The sequence below is a fragment of the Chiloscyllium plagiosum genome, unplaced genomic scaffold, assembly GCF_037043375.1.
Source record: "Chiloscyllium plagiosum isolate Xiang-an unplaced genomic scaffold, Cpla_swu_hap1 HiC_scaffold_7, whole genome shotgun sequence".
Classification (NCBI taxonomy): domain Eukaryota; kingdom Metazoa; phylum Chordata; class Chondrichthyes; order Orectolobiformes; family Hemiscylliidae; genus Chiloscyllium; species Chiloscyllium plagiosum.
The window spans coordinates 110,459,458-110,483,516 of NW_028270145.1; the positions used below are offsets into that span (position 1 = coordinate 110,459,458).

A 24,059-nucleotide genomic window follows, 5' to 3' on the forward strand; every position below is an offset into this window, starting at 1 on the left:
CCACTTGGCAAAAGTGAGGACTGCAGATGCTGGAGATCAGGGTCTAGATTAGAGTGTGCTGGAAAAGCACAGCAGGTCAGGTAGTATCCAAAGAGTGGAAAAATCAACGTTTCGGGCAAAAGCCCTTCATCAGGACTGAAATTGGCGAAAGTAAGAACTGCAGATGCTGGAGATCAGAGTCTAATCTAGTCAGTAAGAAGGCAAAGTGTGAAAGAATAAACAAATTTTCAGGTAATTTAAAATCAGTAAACACAAAAAAGCTACAATCATATTGCAAGGAACTGCAGCATATCAGCTCTTTCGTTCCATCGTTCATTTTCACATACTTCTTTATTTTTATTTCTTTTACGTCAGGATGTATCTCAGAGCTCATTTATTACCTTGTATTTCATAATGCTTGGTCCCCTACGTGACTTCCTATGACTTCTTTGTGTGTCTTTGCAACACTTGCAGAGAGAAAAGGAGAGAAATGCAGTTGGGTATTCAATCAGGAATATCAGGATGCAGGCACATTATAATAATTTACACTTACACAGTGAATTTCACAACCTCAGTTTATCCCAATGTGCTTTATAGGCAAAAGAAAACACCTTATGAAGTGTTGGTAACATAGGAAATATTAGAACTACAAAGAGAAATGCAATAAAAATCAAATTACCAGAGGAACCTGGATTATCCGGCATTCGATTATCCGAATTTCAGATTACTTTAACAAGACCGCAAGGTCCTGATGCTTGGCTAAACCGTGTTATCCAGCATTCAATTATCGGAACAAAATGCTCCCCACCAGTGTCGTTCGGATAATTGAGGTTCCTCTGTATCTATCTTTTGAGCCCAATCCCACCACCTTAGTCCAAACATGCAATCCTCACCCTGCAACAGGGTTTATTTTGGCTGCAGCTACCTCTCTTTGGAATACTGGCTGTTGGTTGTCCTGCAGACCTCTTTCTGTGATAGTGAATTCAACTTCTTGCCGTTCCTTCTCTTTCTCCCAGTCTTGAAGTTCCTTCTGATACCGTGTCACCTGTTGCTTGGAGTAAACCTATCCAGGGGAGATGGTGGGGTAGAGTTGGAAACAATCAAGTCAGTTACAATCAGAAAGAATTACAGAATAACAAGATTTTGCAGAATACAGGAGGTCCCTCAAATTTGTGTCATTATTCACATTAGATTGTAGATGTTATGCATCTCAACTCTGTTTACTCACCCTAGCTCTGTAACTATTAATAGTTATAGAGTCATAGACATGTATTGCACAGAAGCAGACTCTTCAGTCTAACTCACCCATGCCGACCAGCTATCTTAAATTAATCTAGTCCCATTCGCCAGCATTTGGCCCACACCCCTCAAACTCTTCCTATTCATATATGCATCCAGATGAGTTTTAAATATTGTAATTGTACCAGCCTCCACCACTTCCTCTGGCAGCTCATTCCACACATGCACCACCCTCTGCATGAAAACGTTGCCCCTTAGGTCCCTTTTATGTCTTTCCCCTCTCACCTTAAACCTATGCCCTCTAGTTCTGGACTCCTCCACCTTGTCTATTCACTCTATCCATGCTCCTCATGGTCTTATAAACCTCTATGAGGTCACCCCTCAACCTTCAAGTTATTTTGTCAAATCTCTTCATGATTTTGAACATCTCTCTTTACTCTTCCTTTAACCTTAATTGCTTGAAAGGAAATACACTACCTTTCCTAATCCCTCCAACTCCCCAATGGTCTTTAATCCTGGAACCATTCTGGTAAATCCAAAAATCCACACTCCAAGGACTTGGCATCCTTCCTAGAGTGCAGCACCCAAAAATGGACATTCTACTCCAGCTAATACTTACTGAATGATTAAAAGGTTTAGCACAGGACCTGTTTTGTACACTGTCTCTATTCATATAGCCAAGTTTGTTTCTTTTGAAAACACATGTGTCAACTTGTCCTGCTATTTCCAAAGGTGAACTTCCAGGTCTCTGCTTCAGCAGCTCCTCTGAAGTGCTACCTTTTTATCTATTTGTCACCTGACATGCTACATTCCATATGAAATATCTATTTCCTGCACACATTTACATATTTGGTTGGCAATAAGGCTTAAGCTTTGATTTGATTTATTATTGTCACATGTACCTAGGTACAGTGAAAAGTTGTGGTTTGCTTGCAGTACAGGCAAATCATAACATACAAAGATCATCAGGCAATCGGACAGAGTGGGGAATATAAACTTATGGCTGTAAAGAAAGGCACAAAAAGCAAGATCAACATTTGATTTGAAATTTGAGAGGTCCACTCATCAGTCTAGTAACAAGGGGAAAGAAGCTGTTCTTGAACCCGTTGGTACATGTGATTAAGCTTTTGCACCAAGAGATTGGAAGGGATTATAACGTCAGTGTGGGTGGAGGGGCACGTCTTTGATGATGTTGCCTTTTCACAGCAATGAGAAGTCTCGATGGAGTCAATGAATGAGGTTTGGCTTGCATGATGGACTGGGCTGTGTTTACAACTCTGTAGTTTCTTACAGGCCTGGGCAGAGCAGTTGTCATACCAAATCATGATGCATCCAGTTAGAATGCTTTCTATAGTGCATCTGAAAAAGTTAGTGAGGGTCTTTATGGACATGCCGAATTTCCTTAGCCTCCTGAGGAAGAGGAGGCATTATTATGCCTTCTCAGCCATTGTATTTGTATGGTAAAAACAATGACTGCAGATGCTGGAAACCAGATTCTGGATTAGTGGTGCTGGAAGAACACAGCAGTTCAGGCAGCAGCCGAGGAACAGTAAAATTTACTGTACTGCTCCTCGGATGCTGCCTGAACTGTTGTGCTCTTCCAGCACCACTAATCCAGACATTGTATTTGCATGGATGGTCCAGGACAGAGTGTTGGTGATCATCATTCCTAGGAACTTGATGCTCTTGATCATCTATACAGCACTACAAGTATTGGGTTGAGACTGTAGCAACTCATTTTACATTAGAATTTTGAACCGAGGGTCAAGTATGAAATGGAATGAGACCCTGGGAAGTCACGTTACTGGCTAGGCACTGAATGTGGATGACTTAATAATACTTAATAGGAAATACAGATTTTCATTTACATAGTACCTTATATGATTTCAAAGCATTCCAAAGCACCTCACGGCCAACTAAATAATTCTTTTTTAAGCTTTGCCACTGTTGCAATTTAAATTGTATGGTTGATAATATGAGGAGAAAGTGAGGTCTGCAGATGCTGGAGATCAGAGCTGGAAATGTGTTGCTGGAAAAGCGCAGCAGGTCAGGCAGCATCCAGGGAACAGGAGAATCGACATTTCGGGCATAAGCCCTTCTTCAGGAATGGTAATATGAGCACACCAAGGTCCTGCAAGTGTTAAATATGCTGATTTTCAATAATCGGATTTTTAGTGACGTTGATTGAGGAGTAATTATTGACAAGGGGTCACATGCCCTTCCTCAAAATTGTGGTGTGGGAATGCTCACATTCACCAAAGATGGAAGAAGAAGCCTTTGGTTAATATCTTACCAAAAATTCAGCACTTCCAGCAGTGCAGCATTCTCCCAGCACGATTATACTGAAATGTTAGTCAAGACGTGGCACTCACCAGCACACAAGCCAACGTTCCACCCACTGACTTCATCTATACTCCTCACTGCCTCAGGAAGGCAGCCAACATAAACAAAGACCCCTCCCATCCCAGTTACAATCTCTTCTATTGGGCAGAAGATACAAAAGTTTAAACACACATACCAACAGATTCAAGAGCAGCTACGTCATCGCTGTTATTAGCCTTCTGAATGGACTTCTCAAATTTTTTATTTAATGTTGATCTTGCTCTCTGTGCACCTTCTCTGCAGCCATATCATTGTATTCCTCACTCTATTCTATTACACTGATGCACTTTGTACAGTATGATCTGCCTGTACTGCACACAAAGCAAAACTTTTCACTGTACTTAGGTACATGTGACAATAATATATGATATCAAGTCTTTGCATGCAGTTTGAACCCATAACCTCTAACTCTGAAGTTATAATCCTACTGAGATGGAACTGGGAAATTTCAGATTAAGTAAAAGGGCTTAGGCCACAGATGTAGCTGACTCCAGTTGTTTCTGAAGAGGTAGTTTCCTATCAGTTCAAAACCTTTTTATACAAAAATTGAAAGAAGTTACCTCACAGATTAGATCCAGGTCATAGAAGCAAGGGTCTTTATGCGTTCTCAGTGTGACAATGCAATGTGTGCTGTCTCCAGGATGAAGCACTCCACAGATAGGAGTAACATTCAATACCTGTAAAACGAGAGGAGGACTTGGGTCACAGCACAATGGATTCGAAATTCAAAAAACAAACAATAACAAGAGACTGAAGCATGGACCAAAATGGGAAAAGACAGCCTCAAATCATACTGCACTAGTGTAAGAACACATGGTCACATTTCGACTGTAAAGAGACACTGATTTTATAATTTCAGATTATGAGCAGAAAGTGTAATCATCAAGCAGGAGATAAGAGAACAATCAATGGCAAATGGAGAAAAAAAAAGCATTGCTGAGAAGACGTGGATTTGAAAAAACAGGTCATGTGTGACAAATTCTCATCCAAATATTTAACTCCTGCCATGGCCTCACCCTTCCCCATCTTTACAACCCTTCCAGGTCTGCAACTCCACAATAATTGGGGTCACTAGATTCAAAGAAGAAAGATTTTTAAAAATTCAACACAGGAAGAGGCCCTTTGGCTGACACATGACACTTTTGTAAACTTGACTTGAGGCTGTTTTTGTTAGAGAGAAGGTTGAGAGGTGACTTAATTGAGAAATAAGATGATGAGAGGATTAGACAGGGTGGACAGTGAGAGCCTTTTTCCTCTGATGGCTTTCACGAGGGGCATAGCTTTAAATTGAGGGGTGATAGATATAGGATGGATGTCAGAGGTAGTTTCTTTACTCAAAGACTAGTAGGGTCATGGAATGCACTGCCTGCAACAGTTGTAGACTCGCCAACTTTATGGGCATTTAAATGGTCATTGGATAGGAATATGGATGAGAATGGAATAGGGTAGGTTAGATGGGCTTCAGATTGGTTTCACAGGGCGGCGAAACATCGAGGGCCGAAGGGCCTATTCTGCGCTGTAACATTCTATGTTCTATGTTCTAAAACCTTTTTGCCTCTACATGGTCTATATCCCTCTAATCCCCACCTATTCAGATATCTGTCAACATGAATCTTAAATGTTTCCACCTCCTCTGACAGTGCATTCCATGTACCTATCACCCTCTGTGTTAAAAACACTTGTCTCTCACATCTCCTCTAAATTTTCCACCTTTTACCTTAAACCTTTGTCCTCAAGTAATTGACACTTCTATCCTTGGAAAAAGACTCCAACTATCCATTCTATTCATGCCTCTCATAACCTCAATCAGGTCGCCCCCTCTACCTCTGACATTCAAGCCAAAAACAAATTGAGTTTTACTAATCTCTCCTCATAGCTAATATCCTTCAAACCAGGCAACATCCTGGTAAAGCTTTTCTGCAACCTGTCTGAAGCCTTCACATCCTTCAAGTAGTGTAGTGACCAGAATTGTACGTAATATTCCAAATGCAGCCTAACTAAAATTCTACACAACTACAACATGACTCACCAATTTTTATACTTTACATTCTGACCAATAAAGGCAAGCATGCCATATGCCTTCTTGACCACCGTAACCACTTATGTTGTCACTTTCAGGGAACTGTGGATCTGTACGCCTAAATCCCTCTGTACGTCCGGCACCTCTTGCATTAGCCCAAAACTGTAGCTAGGCAGGATGTTGGAGGGGTGGGGAGAAAGGATAAAGGCCAATTTCACAGCATGATGTCCTGAACCCAATCACCATTCAAAATATTCAATGACTTTGGCAGTCACCTTTATGAAACATGGAGTCCCCTTGATTACACAAATAAAGGGCCAAGTTCCTGTTTAAGGACTGATTTTTAACATAACTGGTTGAAAATCTTTTGCTGCAATCAAACAATAGGAAATCAGTACCCACTATATTTTGTTTCAATATGCATTTTATTGTGACCAGGAAAATAAATCTGGCTACTGTATTATTATGTAATGACCTGAAGCTCTTGGGTTATTTGATACCTCTCTCACCTCAGTGATGTGCACCGACATCACATACCAGCTGTATGAAATAACTTCTGTCTCAGAAATGTTGTACAAGAAGATCATACGGCTTGATTTTGTGAAGACAGGAACATTTCCAAAAGATATCCGCTCTTCCGACAAAAACATCAGCTATCAAAAAGGAAATTGCAGGTCTTTAGAATATTTCTTGCTAACATTAGTGCAAGAACTCTCCAATATACTCATTACGCATTTTTAACAAACTTTGAATATCAGCAAGCTTACAATGATTGTTTACAAACGGGTAAATAGTTTGTGAAGAGGTGTCACTGATATGAAGTTGAAAACAAGATAGCTAAGTTACATGGATCAGGGGTCCCAGGAACAGCAATGTGATAATGACCAGACATTGATTTATTTTAACAGTGATAACGATAGTCAGGTAAGTGTTAGCCCAAAAAGATTCCCCTACATTTATTCAAATAGAGCTACGAAGACAGGGTGGGCCTTGGATTAAAGTTACATCTGAAATCCAGTGTGTCTGACAGCGCAGTGACCCTTACAATTACACTAATAATGTCAGGCTAGATTGTCCTTCCCCCCCCACTCCCACTTCATCCCTGCAACTCTCACTGTGGCCAACCTTCTCGAGTTGAAATTTAAAGAAAAAGTTACTTTTTAAAGGAGGAGCAGCGGCTGGAGAGTTGTCCCTGTTGCCTTGTCTGATATTTCTCTCTCAACATCACAAAGAAAGGGTGCAGAGGAGATTTACTAGGATGTTGCCTGGTATGGAAGGAAGGTCTTATGAGGAAAGGCTGAGGGACTTGAGGCTGTTTTCATTGGAAAGAAGAAGGTTGAGAGGTGACTTAATAGAGACATATAAGATGATCAGAGAGTTAGATAGGGTGGACAGGGAGAACCTTTTTCCAAGTATGGTGACGGCGAGCACGAGGGGGCATACCTTTAAATTGAGGGGTGATAGTAATAGGACAGATGTCAGAGGTAGTTTCTTTACTCAGAGAGTAGTAAGGGTATGGAATGCTTTGCCTGCAACGGTAGTAGATTCACCAACTTTAAGTACATTTAAGTCATCATTGGACAAGCATATGGACGTACATGGAATAGTGTAGGTTAGATGGGCTTCAGATTGGTATGACAGGTCGGCGCAACATTCAAGGGCCGAAGGGCCTGTACTGCGCTGTAATGTTCTATGTTCTATTGTCTGGCCATTATCACTTTGTTGATGGAAGAACTTTACTATACACAAATTGGTTGCTCTGTTTCCTGTAACGCTGTGAAAGTCTCGGTGTTGGACTGGGACAGACAAGGTCAGAAGTCACATGACAAAGGAGCAACACTCCAAAAGCTTGTGATTCCAAATAAACCTGTTGGTCTATAAACTGGTGTCATGTGATTTTTGATCCAGTTTTCTGTACTACAACAGTGATTATGAATCGAGAGAGCTTAATTATAAGTTATTGAAACTCCTGAGGGATGCTACGGAAGTCCTTCAAACTGTAAAACAATTCCCATTCTTTTCTTTTCTTTTAACTTTACTTATTGCATTCTCTGTCACCATGTCCTCTCTCTCCTCCCTAACAGCTAGACACACCATTGTTCGACCATTCTCACATTCTGATCATTTACTCTGAACTATCAACATCCTTCCCCCCCTACCAATCTACACTCCATCCCCACTTCCAACAATAGCATAAATACTGCCACTTCCGCACTTCACTTCAGATCAGATGAAGAGTAATCTAGACTCAAAATGTGAGCTTGCTCTCTCTACATGGATGCTGCCTGACCTGCTGTGATCTCTAGCATTTATTGCTTTCACGACAGATTCCAGTATCTGCAGTAATTTGCTCCTACAGAAGTCCTCTCGTATTCAAGTTGAAATGATCAAAATTTTCACAACTGAAATTGGATTCTGAGGCAAATTTTGTTTCTTATAACAGTGGATTGCTACCTCCAGGTTGAAGCTAGACTGCAAAACAGTTAGTACATGTATGAGATTGCATAATAGCCTGAAGTCAAAGCATAGGTAAGTCAAAGCATGTCAGTCATTAATGTTTGTGGGCAGTCAGAGCTAAAGGAGCTGAGGTTCAATCTAGTGAAAGCAAATATGGGTCTGCCCACTGGAAAAGAGTGATCAACACTTCAAGATAGTGGACTTTTAGGCAGTGAAATAATTTAACAAGCTTTGCTGGGAATTTTCTTGCTACATTAACACTACAGCAGAAACAGGCATTCAACCCATCTGATATTTTGAGCCCATTATGTTCTACAAGACCTCCTTTTAATTTGGGTGACTGGAGGCTCTTTCTGAATGAATGATCCAGGTGTCCGCCATCTATATAAATCTCCAACATGCTTATGGCACCATTTGAAACATGAATAACAAGAGAGGCTCCCAGCTCTTTCTTCTAACAAAGGCAAGAGAACTACTAACTCTAGCCAATGCTGATGAAGATCAGATGACAGATTTATTCTTAGAACGTGACAACTCATGATGTGCTCTGCTTCTTAGATTCATTCTCTTTATCTCTCAGCCTCAGAATATTTTTTGCTAGAAAGTGTCAGGAGGTTCAAGCTGGTAACAACATGGTGAAGCTTTTATTAGAAATGGAACTTTTGTCAGCAGCGAGAATGCAAATGCCTTCAGCAGAGAGGTTAAAGGATTGAGAAAATAACAAAGCAATAAAGAGAGAAATGGGATGAAATACTTAAATCAATTAGCAAGTTTTGAGAAGATTTGGAGCTCAGATTGAGGTTCTGGATGTAGGTTTGCTCGCTGAGCTGGAAGGTTCATTTTCAGACATTTCATCACTATACTAGGTAACATCTTCACTGAGCCTCCGGACGAAGCACTGCTGATGATTCCTGCTTTCTATTTATATGTTTGGGTTTCTTTGGGTGAAGTCATTTCCTGTGGTGATGTCATTTCCTGTTCTTTTTCTCAGGGGGTGATAAATCGGGTCCAAGTCAATGTGTTTGCTGATAGAGTTCCGGGTTGAAATGCCATGTTTCTAGGAATTCTCATACGTGTCTCTGTTTGGCTTGTCCAGCCCAAAGAAACCCAAACATATAAATAGAAAGCAGGAATCATCAGCAATGCTTCGTCCGGAGGCTCACTGAAGATGTTACCTAGTACGGTGATGAAACATCTGAAAAAAAACCTTCCAGCTCAGCGAGCAAACTTAAACCCAGTTAAATGAATTACAGAAAGTGAAATAAAGACAGGAAGAGACAAATTGAACAACAGTGATAGAAAAGAAACTGAAATTAAAGTAACAAAATAAATTTAAAATCTTGCAGAACAACGTGCTCTGCAACAGCAAATCTCTGCAGTTTTAATTGATCCTTTTCTGTGTGAAAAAGGTGACATGCATCACAGGAATATAAATGTTGCCATCAAAATAATTCTTGCCTTATAGTATCTTCTGGGATGAGATTAACAGACGGTAAATATGTAAAAGCAACAATTGATGAGACTCATAGGCAAGTTGAGCTTCAGTTGCTATATTTTAACTTTAACTAGAGTGTCACAAATCACCCAGATATCTATGACAATTCACAATTCATGACGTCTCATCCTTCATGCAAATTGCTGAGCTATTTTTCCACATTAGTAAACAGCGAGCTCCACCGACCACGCTGCTACTTCCTAACAGGTTCTGCACAGTTTCTTTAATCGAACAAGTACCATGAACTGATCTGTGCATCATCAAGTGTTTAAGTAGCCTTTGAAATAAAGAGTTAAATTACACAGTCTGAAAAAAATCAATCAAAATCTCACCTGACCAAGGACTGGTGCTTGTTGAATAGGTGGAGCTCCAAAGTATGAAGAAGGGTCATTGAAAGAGGCAGTGCTGCCTAGTACCCGCGCATCATACCCAATACCTGTGAATGTCACCAAGGCAGAGTCTCCACCAAGGATGTGGATGGGCACATTTACCTAGAGAGAAGACGGCAACCAGAAATACAATCAATTGGGAAGACTTGCAAACTCAAGAAACGCTTTCAATTCAAGGAGGAAAGCTGATGATCAGGAGTATCACAATGAACTATAACAGTCAAAAAGTAATTATGATTCTATCTAAATACTGTTATTATTCAGAACACATTCTGAGAGCCCACCAACAGGGAGATTGAATTCGATATTTAGATAGTTGCCCATCAGCAAAACTTGATCCTGATGAAGGATCACCTCGAAAAACATTAAACAGTATTACCAGATCTTTTATTATATCATATTTAAAACATTTTCACTTGTCTTTTTGTCATTAGATAATGGATGGCCAGCATTATTATAACTGGATTCATATTATGAAATGTTTGCTTCTGGTTTTAGTGAGCAAAATTAGGGTGCATGGTATTGGGGGCAAAGTACTGACTTGAACTGAAAATTGGTTGGCTGACAGGAAACAAAGAGTAGTGATAAACGGCTGCCTTTCGGAATGGCAGGCAGTGACCAGTGGGGTACCGCAGGGATCAGTGCTGGGACCGCAGCTTTTTACAATATATATTAATGATATAGAAGATGGTATTAATAGTAACATTAGCAAATTTGCTAATGATACAAAGCTGGGTGGCAGAGTGAAATGTAAGGAGGATGTTAGGAGATTATAGGGTGACCTGGACAGGCTAGGTGAGTAGACAGATGCATGGTAGATGCCATTTAATGTGGATAAATGTATGGTTATCCACTTTGGTGGCAAGAACAGGAAGGCAGATTACTACCTAAATGGAGTCAAGTTAGGTAAAGGGACAGTACAAAGAGATCTGGGTGCTCTTGTACACCAGTCAATGAAGGCAAGCATGCAGGTACAGCAGGTAGTAAAGAAAGCTAATAGCATGCTGGCCTTCATAACAAGAGGGATTGAGTATAGAAGCAAAGAGGTTCTTCTGCAGCTGTACAGGGCCCTGGTGAGACCGCACCTGGAATATTGTGTGCAGTTCTGGTCTCCAAATTTGAGGAAAGACATTCTGGCTATTGAGGGAGTGCAGCGTAGGTTCACGAGGTCAATTCCTGGAATGGCAGGACTATCTTACGTTGAAAGATTGGAGCGACTGGGTTGTATACCCTTGAGTTTAGAAGACTGAGAGGGGATCTGATTGAGACGTATAAGATTATTAAAGGATTGGACACTCTGGAGGCAGGAAACATGTTTCCGCTGATGGGTGAGTCCCGACCCAGAGGACACAGCTTAAAAATAAGGGGTAGGCCATTTAGGACAGAGATGAGGAGAAAGGCAGTGGAGGCCCAATCTCTGGATTCACTTAAGAAAGAGTTAGATAGAGCTCTCAAGGATAGTGGAATCAAGGGTTATGGAGATAAGGCAGGAACAGGATACTGATTGAGGATGATCAGTCTTGATCATAATGAATGGTGGTGCAGGCTCGAAGGGCAGAATGGCCTACTCCTGCACCTATTGTCTACATGTTAAGGCATGCACCAGAACTCTTAAAATTACATGGTGGCTTAGTTGGGTGGCACGGTGGCTCAGTGGTTAGCACTGCTGCCTCACAGCACCAGGGACCTGGATTCAATTCTCCCCTTGGGTCACTGTCTGTGTGAAGTTTGCACATTCTCATCACGTCTGCGTGAGTTTCCTCTGGTTTCCTCCCATAGTACAAAGTTATGCAGGTTAAGTTGATTGGCTATGCTAAATTGTCCAGAGTATCCAGGCATCTGCAGGCCAGGTGGATTAGCCATGGGAAATGCAAGGTTACAGGGTTGGGTGGGATGCTCTTTGGAGTGTCAGTGTGGACTCAGATTAGTTAGATTAGATTCCCTACAGTGTGGAAACAGGCCCTTCAGCCCAACTAGTCCACACCGACCCTCCGAAGAGTAACCCACCATTTCCCTCTCACTAACGCACCTAACACTATGGACAATTTAGCATGGCCAATCCACCTGACTTGCAAATCTTTGGACTGTGGGAGGAAACTGGAGCACCTGGAGGAAACCCAAGCAGACACAGGGAGAATGTGCAAACTCCACACAGACAGTCACCCGAGGCTGGAATCGAACCTGGGACCCTGGTGCTGTGAGGCAGCAGTGCTAACCACTGAGCCATCATGACACCCTTTAGATTCCCTAAAGTATGGAAACAGGCCCTTTGGCCCAACAAGTCCAAACCGACCCTAGCGACCCACGCAGACCCATTCCAAAACCCTACTTTTACCCCTGACTAATGCATCTAACACTATGGGCAATTTAGCTTGGCCAATTCACCTGACCTGCACATCTTTGGATAGCAGGAGGAAACCCATGCAAACTCCACCCAGACAGTTGCCCCAAGGTGGGAGTTGTACCCAGGTCCCTAGCACTATGAGGCAGCGGTGCTAACCATTGAGTCACCATGCCAGCCTAAATGGCCTGCTTCCACACTGTAGGGATTCTGTTGATTAGAATTTACAACAAGAAAGAGGCCAATTAGCCCAGTTAGCTTCTGCTATTGTTTATGGTCCATGGAGGTTTCCTTTCTACCTCATCTCACTCTAATAGTTTCTTATGTTATCTCTCATGTGCCCCTCTAATTTTCCCTTAGCCATAAGAGGCAATTTTTTTTTGCACAGAGAGTGGTTCATGTGTGGAATGAACTTCCAGAGGAAGTGGTGGGTGCAGATACAGTAACAACATTTAAAAGATATTTCAATAAGTACATGAATAAGAATTGTCTGTAGGGATATGGGTCAAGCGCAGGTAGGTGGCACTAGCTTAGTTTAGGATTATGATCAGTAGGATAGTATCTCATGTGTAAAACAGTCAGTTGACAACACGTTCTACACAAGAATAGTTTTACTCTCGCAAGTTTTCACTCTTGCCACTGAATCAGGAGATTGTGATTTCAGGTTGATACTACTCAGCAACAGTCAAGGAATGCTGCAGTGTAAAAGATGTAATGTTTCAGATGAGATGTACAGTGTTTTAAGCAATACTTTTAGGTAAATTCATCATTACATCTTTACTCTTCCTATATATTTATGAAGCCAACATTATTCTGGTCATTTAACAGCCCTTCATTGGCTCCTGCGCCACTCTAATCTAGTCTCTGACCTCCAGCATCTGCAGTCCTCACTTTTGCCCATTTAACAGCCTATTCAATATTTTTAAATATTTGATCCTCTGTCATGCTTTGTGATGTCTTTCCATTATTTCCATTAAATCCATGATTTTCAAATTTGCGACATCATAATCATTATTGCATTTCCCACAAAACGCACAAGGGAATTGGAAATGTTGAAAAATAATAAACTGGAGTTTATACAGCAACTGAGATGTTTATGTTCATTTTGCAACATGGTGTCAAGATTTTCAAGAAACATTCGAAAGGTATTTTCTACCTTTAGAATGATTTCAATTTTAACAGTTCATCTCATCATTCCTTCAAACATTCACGTCTTTTCTTTTGCATAAACAATTAAAGTTTCATTTTAATGGTAAAAAAAATCCATTAATACACGCTCTTCTTGTTTTAGTTGACAAAAACAAATGTCATCTTTCTTCTTTAAATGAGCTATAATCTCATCAAGTAGTTAGATTAGATTAGATTACTTACAGTGTGGAAACAGGCCCTTCAGCCCAACAAGTCCACACCGACCCGCCAAAGCGCTACCCAACCCATTGCCCTACATTCAACCCTTCACCTAACAGTACGGGCAATTTAGCCAGGCCAATTCACCTAACCTCAATTTTCCTGTATCTCCAACTATTGATGGAAGAGGTGATCACAAGCAGAATTGCTGGAGTCACGAAAATTGTGAGTTTAAATCTTGTTTCTATTTTCTAATCAACCTGTTCAGAGATGTTTTCACACACCTCAGGAGCTGGTGGGATTTGAACCCGGGCCTCCTGGTCCAGAGACGGGATTCTACTTTTTTTATTTCTCATTTTAAAAATATACCTTATTCATATATTTACACATGGTTACAAATACAGTTTGGTTCTATAAATAGCATATCAAGGCAACAAACAAACACTGGAGTTTGACTCTATCCAATATACAAACCCAAGGCATCTCTTGCTTTACAAGACTTTATTTACTTGCATTTGAGACACTGGAAAGATCTGATTACTGAATGGACTCCAATTTAACTTTGCCAGAAGGACCTCAGACAGTGATCTTTCCCCACTACACCTTGGCAACAGCATCCCTCAGCATGTAGTCCTGAATCTTGGAATGTAATAGCCTGCAATATTTGGTCAAGGTCAACTCCTTTCTCTGGAAGACCAACAGGTTTCGGGCAAACGAAAGGGTGTCTTTCACTGAATTGATGGTCCTTCAGGCGCAGTCAATGTTTGTCTCGGTGTGCATCCAGGGAAGAGACCAAGCAGCACAGAATCCTGCGTCACAGAGCTGCTTGGGATTAACCTAAATAAAATCTACTGCACCTTTCTCCAGACATCCCTTGCAAAGCCACATTCCAGAAGGAGATGTGTGACAGTCTCTACCACTGTTACCGCTTCAAGGGCAGCACTTGGTGGTGCAAACAGACCTGGTGGCAAAAAGGATCTCACAGGTAGTGCCCTTCTCACCACCAAGCAATGTCTTGTTGATTGTTCAAAAGTTCTGGTGATTAGACATTCTGCCAAATGACTCTGACAGGAATGCTCAGGGAACTACATGACAGGATCCACCCTCTCCTTTTCCCGCAGGATCTCGAGGACACTACATGCTGACCACTTCCTGGTGGACTGTGGTCAAAGGTGTTTTCTTTGTAAACGTCTCCACAAAGCACAGGTGATATGGAACTGATATGGAACAGTCCAATTCCTTTGACAGTTCCATGATGAGGCAACTCCCATTGTTTGCAACACTGGAGACAGACAGAACCTCAGTACATAGTGACACTTAGTGTTTGTGTACAGAGAGTCTTTGCACAGTTTGATGCAGCTACACACAAAGGTGGCCATCAGGATGAGGGGGGCCTCTGTGCATGATCATCCCCACGACTATTGCAACACAGTAGCCTGGCATCTCAGTACATTGCTGGGGGAAATATCAGAATGTCAGGTTAACCAACTTTCAACTGAAACATTAAACTGAGGCTGTCCCCTCTCAACTGGATGCAAAAGGCTGTGTGACACAGGACCGACTATTTCAAAGTCAGCGAAAGGGAGATTTCATTCAGGAGCTTGGGAAATATTTATTCTGCAATCAGAATAATTAAAATAGATTATCTGTGTTTGGGCTTGGTCACATTGCTGTCTGTAGGACTTCACTGCGTGCTGATTAGTTGCCACTTTCCTATATTAAAACCAATACCACGCTCAAAAATGTTAGTTTGTTTTGGAATATCTTGAGGCCAAAAAAGCTGTTCATAAAGGAAAGTCGTTCTTTCTGTTGCAAATTACATACCGAGTAGGACTGAGCCTCAAGTGGTGAGAAAATCCATTCAATGTAAGCAGTCATTCCTGGCTGGATCTCTCCACGTGGGTTCAGGCACTGAAAGATGGGATGGTTGTAATTCTGCTCGATAACATCTTTCACAGAATCCAACTGAATATCATATATAACTCGCACCGAGCCTCCATTGTATAGCTCATAAATCTGTGGTTGAGTGAGAGACACAAGGAAACAGATGAATATGGAGAGCCATAACAATTGTTTGGTGACCAGTCAATACATTCCAGAGGGCCCTAGGTATTGTCATTGCTGGTTGGACATAGTCCTGAATGCTTTATATCACAGCTTAATGACTTCTCTTCTGCTGCATCCTCCACAGTCCTACCATCAGATTATCCAAATGTCTCAGGTATATCCTATCCTTCCATACCAATTGGAAGCTAAAAGGGCTCATTTGAGACTCAGTTAGATTTGTGACTATCAAATACTCCTTTTCCCCTACCTTTTGTGCTTTGTAACTAGTCAACTAAACTACCAACATAAAGAACATATTGAAAGGTTAAGTGAATGGTCAAAGATCTACCAAACAGCGTATAATGTGGGAAAATGTGAAACAGACCACTTTGATAGGAAGAGTAAAAAAGTATGCTCTATAAATGGTGAGAGCTTGCAGAGCTGAGATGCAGAGGAATTTGGGGTATCTTCAAAGGTTTAGCATTCAGGTACAGCAAGCCATCAGCAAAGTAAAGAAAATGTTATCATTTATCACAAGGAAAATGGAATACAAAAGTCTACACTTATACATTACACAGTGATTCCATATCCTGAATACTGTGCAGAACACTGGTCACCTTATTAAAGGAGGATGTCAATGGGTAGAAGCAGTTTGACTCCATCAGACCAGCGGCTCTGTCTCTACTTCCCGCTGACTTGGGAAAGCAGCCAACATAATCAAAGACCTCCCTCTCTCACCAGGTTATACTCTCTTCCTTCAGGCAGAAAGTACAAATGTTTGAAAACACATACCAACAGATTCAAGAACAGCTTCTTCCCAGCTGTTATCAGACTTTTGAATGGACCTCTCAATTATTAAAGTTGATCTTTCTCTGGACCTCCTCTATAGCTGTAACACTATATCCTTTATCCTGTTCTATTACCCTTATGTACTTATGTAAGGCATCCATGATGTGGAGGTGACTGTGTTGGATTGGGGTGGACAAGGTCAGAAGTCACACGATACCAGGTTAGAGTCCAACAGGTTTATTTGAAATCACAAGCTTTAGTTGCGCTGCTCCTTCAAACTTCACCAGATGAAGGAACAGCGCTCCGAAAGTTTGTAATTTCAAATAACTCTATTGGATTATAACCTGGACTAAATGGGCATTTTCTGATGAAGAGTTTATGCTAGAAATGTCAACTCCCCTGCCCCTCGAATGCTGCCTAACCGACTGTGTTTTCCAGCATCACACTTTTCAACTCTGATCTTCAGCATCTGCAGTCCTCACTTTCTCCTAATACCTGGAATGGATGAGTTGTCTCATGAAGAAAGGTTAGCCTATATCTGCTTGAATCTAGAAATGTCAGAGGACAACATGATGGAAATATTTAAAATCATGAGGGGTCTTGACAGGGCAGATATGGGGAGGATGCTTCCTCTAATGGAAGAATCTAGGACTCAGGATTATTTTTTCAAAATCAGAAGTTACCCATTAAATCATACTCAATTATCTTTATCTCCAGAATTTACTAATGAGTTTACTGCAGCACAATCAAAATTTTACTTACACAATTGTAAAAAGAGTATTGGTATCTTGAGGGATACACTCACCTGTTTAGGTGGGTTGGAAGTGCTGATACAAACAGGCGCAAACTTATGATGAGTGACAAGGAAGTGGATGTAGCAGTGATCTTTGGGCACCGTGATGCCAATAAAATTTAACTAAAAAGAGACAAAAATGATTTTTAATAAGTAATTTACATTGCTGCATTAGTACTGGTTTGAGCTGAAACACTTAAAAATGCTTTTGGATATTTTAAATCAACCTATTCAGAAATGTTATTACACATCTCTGTAGCAGGTGGGACTTGAACCCAGACATCTTGGCCCAGAGTTCGGCACACTACCACTGCACCACAAGAACCCTAAAAACCTATTTAGAGATAAAGGAAACATAGAAGGTTCACCTGCTTTTAATAAGTCTTTTCTTATGGGTGAATCAAAGTTAAATGAACAATAAGCCACAGGTAATCCCCAAGATTAAAGACTGCATTTAGATTACCTACATACTTAGTGTGGAAACAGGCCCTTCGTCCCAACAAGTCCACACCGACCCGCCGAAGCGCAACCCACCCATACTCCTACATTTACCCCATCACCTAACACTACGGGCAATTGAGCATGGCCAATTCACCTGACCTGCACATCTTTAGACTGTGGGAGGAAACCGGAGCACCCAATGGAAACCCTCGCAGACACGGGGAGAATGTGCTAACTCCACACAGTCAGTCGCCTGAGGCGGGAATTGAACCTGGGTCTCTGGAGCTGTGACTGTGCCGCCCACGGTACTACTGCTATTGCTTCAACTGTCACCACCCATGCAACCACAGGGTCTGTGATCTCACTGCCACTGGTGCAGCAGCAAGGGACATCGAACATAGAACAATACAGAGCAGAACAGGCCCTTCACCCCTCAACGTTGCACCAACCTGTGAACTAATCTAAGCCCATACCCCTACACTATCCTATCATCATCTATGTGCTTATCCAAGGATTGTTTAAATCTCCCTAATGTGGCTGAGTTAACTACATTGGCAGGTAGGGCATTCCACGCCCTTACCACTCTCTGAGTAAAGAACCTGCCTCTGACATCTGTCTTAAATCTATCACCCCTCAATTTGTAGATATGCCCCTCGTACAAGCTGACGTCGTCATCCTAGGAAAAAGACTTTCATTCCTGAAGAAGGGCTTACGCCCGAAACGTCGATTCTCCTGTTCCCTGGATGCTGCCTGACCTGCTGCGCTTTTCCAGCAACACATTTTCAGCTCTGATCTCCAGCATCTGCAGACCTCACTTTCTCATAAAAGACTTTCACTGTCTACCCTATCTAATCCTCTGATCATCTTGTATGTCTCTATCAAATTCCCTCTTCACCTTTACAATGAGATCAGACCCAAGTCTCTCAGCCTTTCCTCATAAGACCTTCCCTCCAGACCAGGCAACAACCTGGTAAATCTCCTCTGCACCTTTTCCAATGCTTCCACATTCTTCCTGTAATGGGGTGACCAGAATTGTGCACAATATTCCAAGTGCAGCCACACTATCGTTTTGTATAGTCGCAGCATGACATTACGGCTCCGGAACTCAATCCCTCCACCAATGAAGTTGAAACTTTATTGCTGGAACAGCACAGCAGGTCAGGCAGCATCCAGGGAACAGGAGATTCGACGTTTCGGGCACAGGCCCTTCTTCCTCATTCCTGAAGAAGGGCCTGTGCCCGAAACGTCGAATCTCCTGTTCCCTGGATGCTGCCTGACCTGCTGTGCTGTTCCAGCAATAAAGTTTCAACTTTGATCTCCAGCATCTGCAGACCTCACTTTCTCCCCTCCACCAATGAAACCTAACACACCGTATGCCTTCTTAACAGCACTATCAACCTGGGTGGCAACTTTCAGGGATCTATGCACATGGACTCCAAGATCCCTCTGCATATCCACACTACCAAGGATCTTTCCATTGACCCAGTATTCTGCCTTCCTGTTATTCTTTCCAAAGTGAATCACCTCACATTTATCAGCATTGAACTCCATTTGCCACCTTTCAGCCCAATTCTGCAGTTTATCCAAGTCTCCCTGCAACATTCTTCCACACTGTCCACTACTTCACCGACTTCAGTGTCACCTGCAAACTTACTGATCCATCCACCTATGCCTGTGTCTAAGTCATTTATAAAAATGACAAACAGCAGTGGTCCCAAAACAGATCCTTGTGGCACACCACTAGTAACCAGACTCCGGGCTGAATATTATTCATCAACCACCACTCACTGCCTTTTTACAGAAAGCCAGTTTCAAATCCAAACTGCTAAATCACTCTCAATCCCATGCCTCCGCATTTTATCCAATAGCCTATCAAAGGCTTTACTGAAGTCCATGTACACCACGTCAACTGCCCTACCCTCTTCCACATGCTTGGTCACCTTCTCAAAAAACTCAATGAGGTTTGTGAGACATCCTCCAGTCCTCTGGTACTAAACCTGTAGACAATGATGACTCAAAAATCAAAGTCAAAGGATCCAACAACACCTCCCTAACTTCCCAGAGAATCCTCGGATAAATCCCATCCAGCTCAGTGGACTTATTTACTTTGACTCCTTCTAGAATTGATAACACCTCTTCCTTACTAACCTCGGTGCTTTCTAGTCTAATGTCTCGTATCTCATTCTTCTCCTCCTTTTCCTGAATGAAAACCAATGAGAAATATTTGTTTAGCATCTCTCCGATCTCCACAGGGTCCACACACAACTTCCCACTTCTGTCTTTGACTGGCCCTATTCCACCCTAGTCATCCTTTTATTCCTTACATACCTATAAAACCAACAACAACAAATACAGGCAATAAAATGAGTGCTTTTCAAGTGTTTTAAACAAATTCAAATCAGGGATAAAATCCTGAGTTTTTTCACTCTCCCCTCTCAACACTTGCTGCTCCACTCCTGACCTTACACAGCCTGCCTCCCACATACTGTTGTCGAGGTTAGAGTGGTACTGGAAAAGCACAGCAGTTCAGGCAGCATCCGAGGAGCAGTAAAATTGAAGTTTCGGGCAAAAAGCCCTTCGTCAGGAATACAGGCAGAGTGCCTGAAGGGTGGAGAGATAAATGAGAGGAGGGTGGGGGTGGGGAAAAAGTAGCATAGAGTACAATAGGTGAGTGGGAGAGGGGATGAAGGTGATAGGTCAGGGGGAGGGTAAAGTGGATAGGTGGAAAAGAAGATAGGCAGGTAGGACAAGTCATGGGGACAGTGCTGAGCTGGAAGTTTGGAACTGGGGTGAGGTGGGGTAAGGGGAAATGAGGAAACTGATGAAGTCCACATTGATGCCCTGGGGTTGAAGTGTGATGAGGCGTTCTTCCTCCAGGCGTCTGGTGGTGAGGGAGCAGCGGTGAAGGAGGCCCAAGACCTCCATGTCCTTGGCAGAGTGGGAAGGGGAGTTGAAATGTTGGGCCACAGGGTAGTGTGGTTGATTGGTGCGGGTGTCCCGGAGATGTTCCCTAAAGCGCTCTGCTAAGAGGCGTTAGTCTCCCCAATGTAGAGGAGACCGCATCGGGAGCAACGGATACAATAAATGATATTAGTGGATGTGCAGGTAAAACTGTGATGGATGTGAAAGGCACCTTTAGGGCCTTGGATGGAGGTGAGGGAGGAGGTGTGGGCACAGGTTTTGCAATTCCTGCAGTGGCAGGGGAAGGTGCCTGGATGGGAGGGTGGGTTGTAGGGGGGCATGGACCTGATCAGGTAGTCCGGAGGGAACAGTCTTTGTGGAAGGCGGAAAGGGGTGGGGAGGGAAATACATCCCTGGTGGTGGGGTCCGTTTGGAGGTGGCGGAAATGTCGGCAGATGATTTGGTTTATGCGAAGGTTGGTAGGGTGGAAGGTGGGGTTCTGTCCTTGTTACGGTTGGAGGGGTGGGGTTTGAGGGCGGAGGTGCGGGATGTGGATGAGATGCGTTGGAGGGCATCTTTAACCACGTTGGAAGGGAAATTGCGGTCTCTAAAGAAGGAGGCGGCCATCTGGTGTGTTCTGTAGTGGAACTGCTCCTCCTGGGAGCAGATACGGCGGAGACAGAGGAATTGGGAATACGGGATGGCATTTTTGCAGGAGGTCGGGTGGGAAGAGGTGTAATCCAGGTAGCTGTGGGAGTCGGTGGGTTTGTAAAAAATGTCGGTGTCAAGTCAGTCATCATTAATGGAGATGGAGAGGTCCAGGAGGGGGAGGGAGGTGTCAGAGACGGTCCAGGTAAATTTAAGGTCAGGGTGGAATGTGTTGGTGAAGCTGATGAATTGCTCAACCTCCTCGCGGGAGCACGAGGTGGCACCAATGCAATCATCAATGTAGCGGAAGAAGAGGTGGGGAGTGGTGCCGGCGTAATTACAGAAGATGGACTGTTCTACATATTCTTGATGAAGGGCTTTTGCCCGAAACGTTGATTTTCCTGCTTCTCGGATGCTGCCTGAACTGCTGTGCTTTTCCAGCACCACTCTAATCTAGACTCTGGTTTCCAGCATCTGCAGTCATTGTTTTTACCTAGTTTTTCCCACTCACTGTTGTGCTACCCTGCTCTTCCTGGGCCTGAGGGAGTAAGGTGCTGAGTGGAAGAGAAGCAGTGAGGGGTCTAGAGCACAGTGTTGAATGCGGGGATCGGAGGGGGGGCAGATGATAAATAGAGCTGGGAGAGGAATGAAAGTGGCAAGAGTTCCTTAGACATCAGTGGCATGCACTTTTGTTTATTCATTCGTGGGACAAGGGCATCACTAGCTAGGTCAGCATTACTGCCCACGCCAATTGCCTAGAGGGCAATTAAGAGTCAACCACTGGCTTAGTGGCAGGTACAGAGGCTAATAGCAGAAAGCTGTTTATGTAACTGGAGGCCGGTGAGTAATGATATATCACACAGATCAGTGCTGGATCCCTCATTATTTGTGATACATATAAACGATATATAAGAAAATGTGGAGCGGGGGGATGATAAGTAAGTTTATGAATGACACAGTGATTTGAGATTTTGGAGAAGATTTGTAGCTGATGTTATGGACTAGCGAGCAAACTTTCAACCTGACACAGAGATTGGCTGGGTAGTTAATGGTAAGGAAGAAAGTCTCAGATTGCAGGAAGATAGATACAGATTGGTCAGATGGGCAGATCAGTGGAAGATGGAATTTAATCCTGATATATGTGAGGTGATGCACTTTGGAAGACGTGCCATGGCAAGAGAGTAATCAATGAATAGTAGGACACCAGGAGGCCGACAGAAACAGACGGATCTTGCAACGTTTATCCATAGATCCCTGAAGGTAGTGGGGTGATTTTCAACTTTAGCATCTGGGCGAGTACTTTGCCAGAGCAAACTGTTGCACAACTGTCCAATTTGAATCTCATTGATGCCTCTCACTCCTGAGAAAGAAGTTTAGATTAGATTGGATTCCCTACAGTGTGGAAACAGGTCCTTTGGCCCAACCAGTCCACACCGACCCTCCGAAGAGTGATCCACCCAGTCCCATTTCCCTCTGACTAATGCACCTAACACTATGGGCAATTTAGCACGGCTAATTCACCTGACCTGCACATCTTTGGAACGTGGATTCAAGTCCTATATCACAGACCAGCACAAAACCAAGTGCAGGCTGACACTCGAAAGCAAAGGAGAGTGCAGCACTGTCAAACGAGATTGCACACTAAATCTTGAACAACCGACTATTTATCCTAGAAATATCATAAAGCATATTATCTGCTTATCACTTTGTTGCTTTTGGACCTTAGCATTAGCTACACTGAACATTATACTGCAAAACTGAAAATACACTTCAATAGTACTTAGTCGCATACATGCCATTTTGGGTTATATTGGGGTCATAAAAGGTGCTATGTAAAATAAGTCTTTTTCTTTCAGTACTGAAAAACAAATCATAACACGTGGGTCCCATCTGCTTGTTCAGGTGGACATGAAAGGTCCCAGTGCACAATTCAAAGAACGGCAGGCATTTTTCTCGAACTGTGAGCCAATATTCCTCCTAGAACAAATACCACAAAAAAAAGCACAAATGGGCCATAAGATACTGTTGGCACAGAATGTCTGTGGCACTACAAACATCACATCACAAAACCGACTCACTGTGCACAATGCTAGGTGATTTTGGGACGATGCAATAGCACGTTTCAGAAGTAGTACTTCACAAAGAGCCAGAACTAGTTTATAATTCTTTGGCACAACGTCCTCACATTTGTATATTTTCCTTTATTCATAATTTTTATTCTTCCATGAAATGTTTGCTTTGCTGGCAAAGTCGGCATTTGTTGCTCATCCCTACTTTCCCTGTTGGCCATTTTAGAGGAAAATCAATAGCCAAACACTAACATTCTGTCTAAGCTGCACAGCTGCTCTAAGGTTTCAAACAAGGCGATCATCTTTGGCACACCGATCATGGAACTGGCGTCCAGCTCTGTCTGAACTCGCTGCTATGCACAGGGCTTTGAGGTCTGCACATCTGGAAAGAACCTTACAGGGGATGTCGTCAGCCAAATTGCTGTGGGTCTGGAATCACATGTAGTCCAGATCAGGTATGGATGGCAGATTTCCTTCGCTAAAGGACATTGAGTCTCTTTCAAAGATACATGCACGTACACCCACAAGCCTCATTAACAGTTCATGCAGTTTAGAGTTGTACTATTTATTTTATTCTGCCTCTCCTCAACTTTTCCAAATGATGTGTATTACTTCACAACTGTAGAGTCATAGAGATGTACAGCATGGAAACTGACCCTTCGGTTCAACTCGTCCATGCTGGTCAGATATCCTAAATTAATCTAATCCCATTTGTCAACACTT

The 24,059-nt window shown here is 42.6% G+C and overlaps 1 protein-coding gene across 1 annotated transcript in view; it reads right to left on the reverse strand.

The window, feature by feature from the left end:
- cfap65 (cilia and flagella associated protein 65) overlaps positions 1 to 24,059 on the reverse strand; it is a 156,699-nt gene that overhangs the window by 37,780 nt on the left and 94,860 nt on the right. Inside the window, exons 22-28 of the mRNA XM_087988626.1 lie at positions 17,290 to 17,400; positions 15,474 to 15,665; positions 9,905 to 10,063; positions 6,130 to 6,273; positions 4,161 to 4,277; positions 905 to 1,042; positions 381 to 446 (exon numbers count right to left, since the gene is read on the reverse strand). Of these exons, the coding sequence (XP_087844752.1) occupies positions 381 to 446; positions 905 to 1,042; positions 4,161 to 4,277; positions 6,130 to 6,273; positions 9,905 to 10,063; positions 15,474 to 15,665; positions 17,290 to 17,400 (927 nt within the window). The remainder of the gene's footprint in view (positions 1 to 380; positions 447 to 904; positions 1,043 to 4,160; positions 4,278 to 6,129; positions 6,274 to 9,904; positions 10,064 to 15,473; positions 15,666 to 17,289; positions 17,401 to 24,059) is intronic.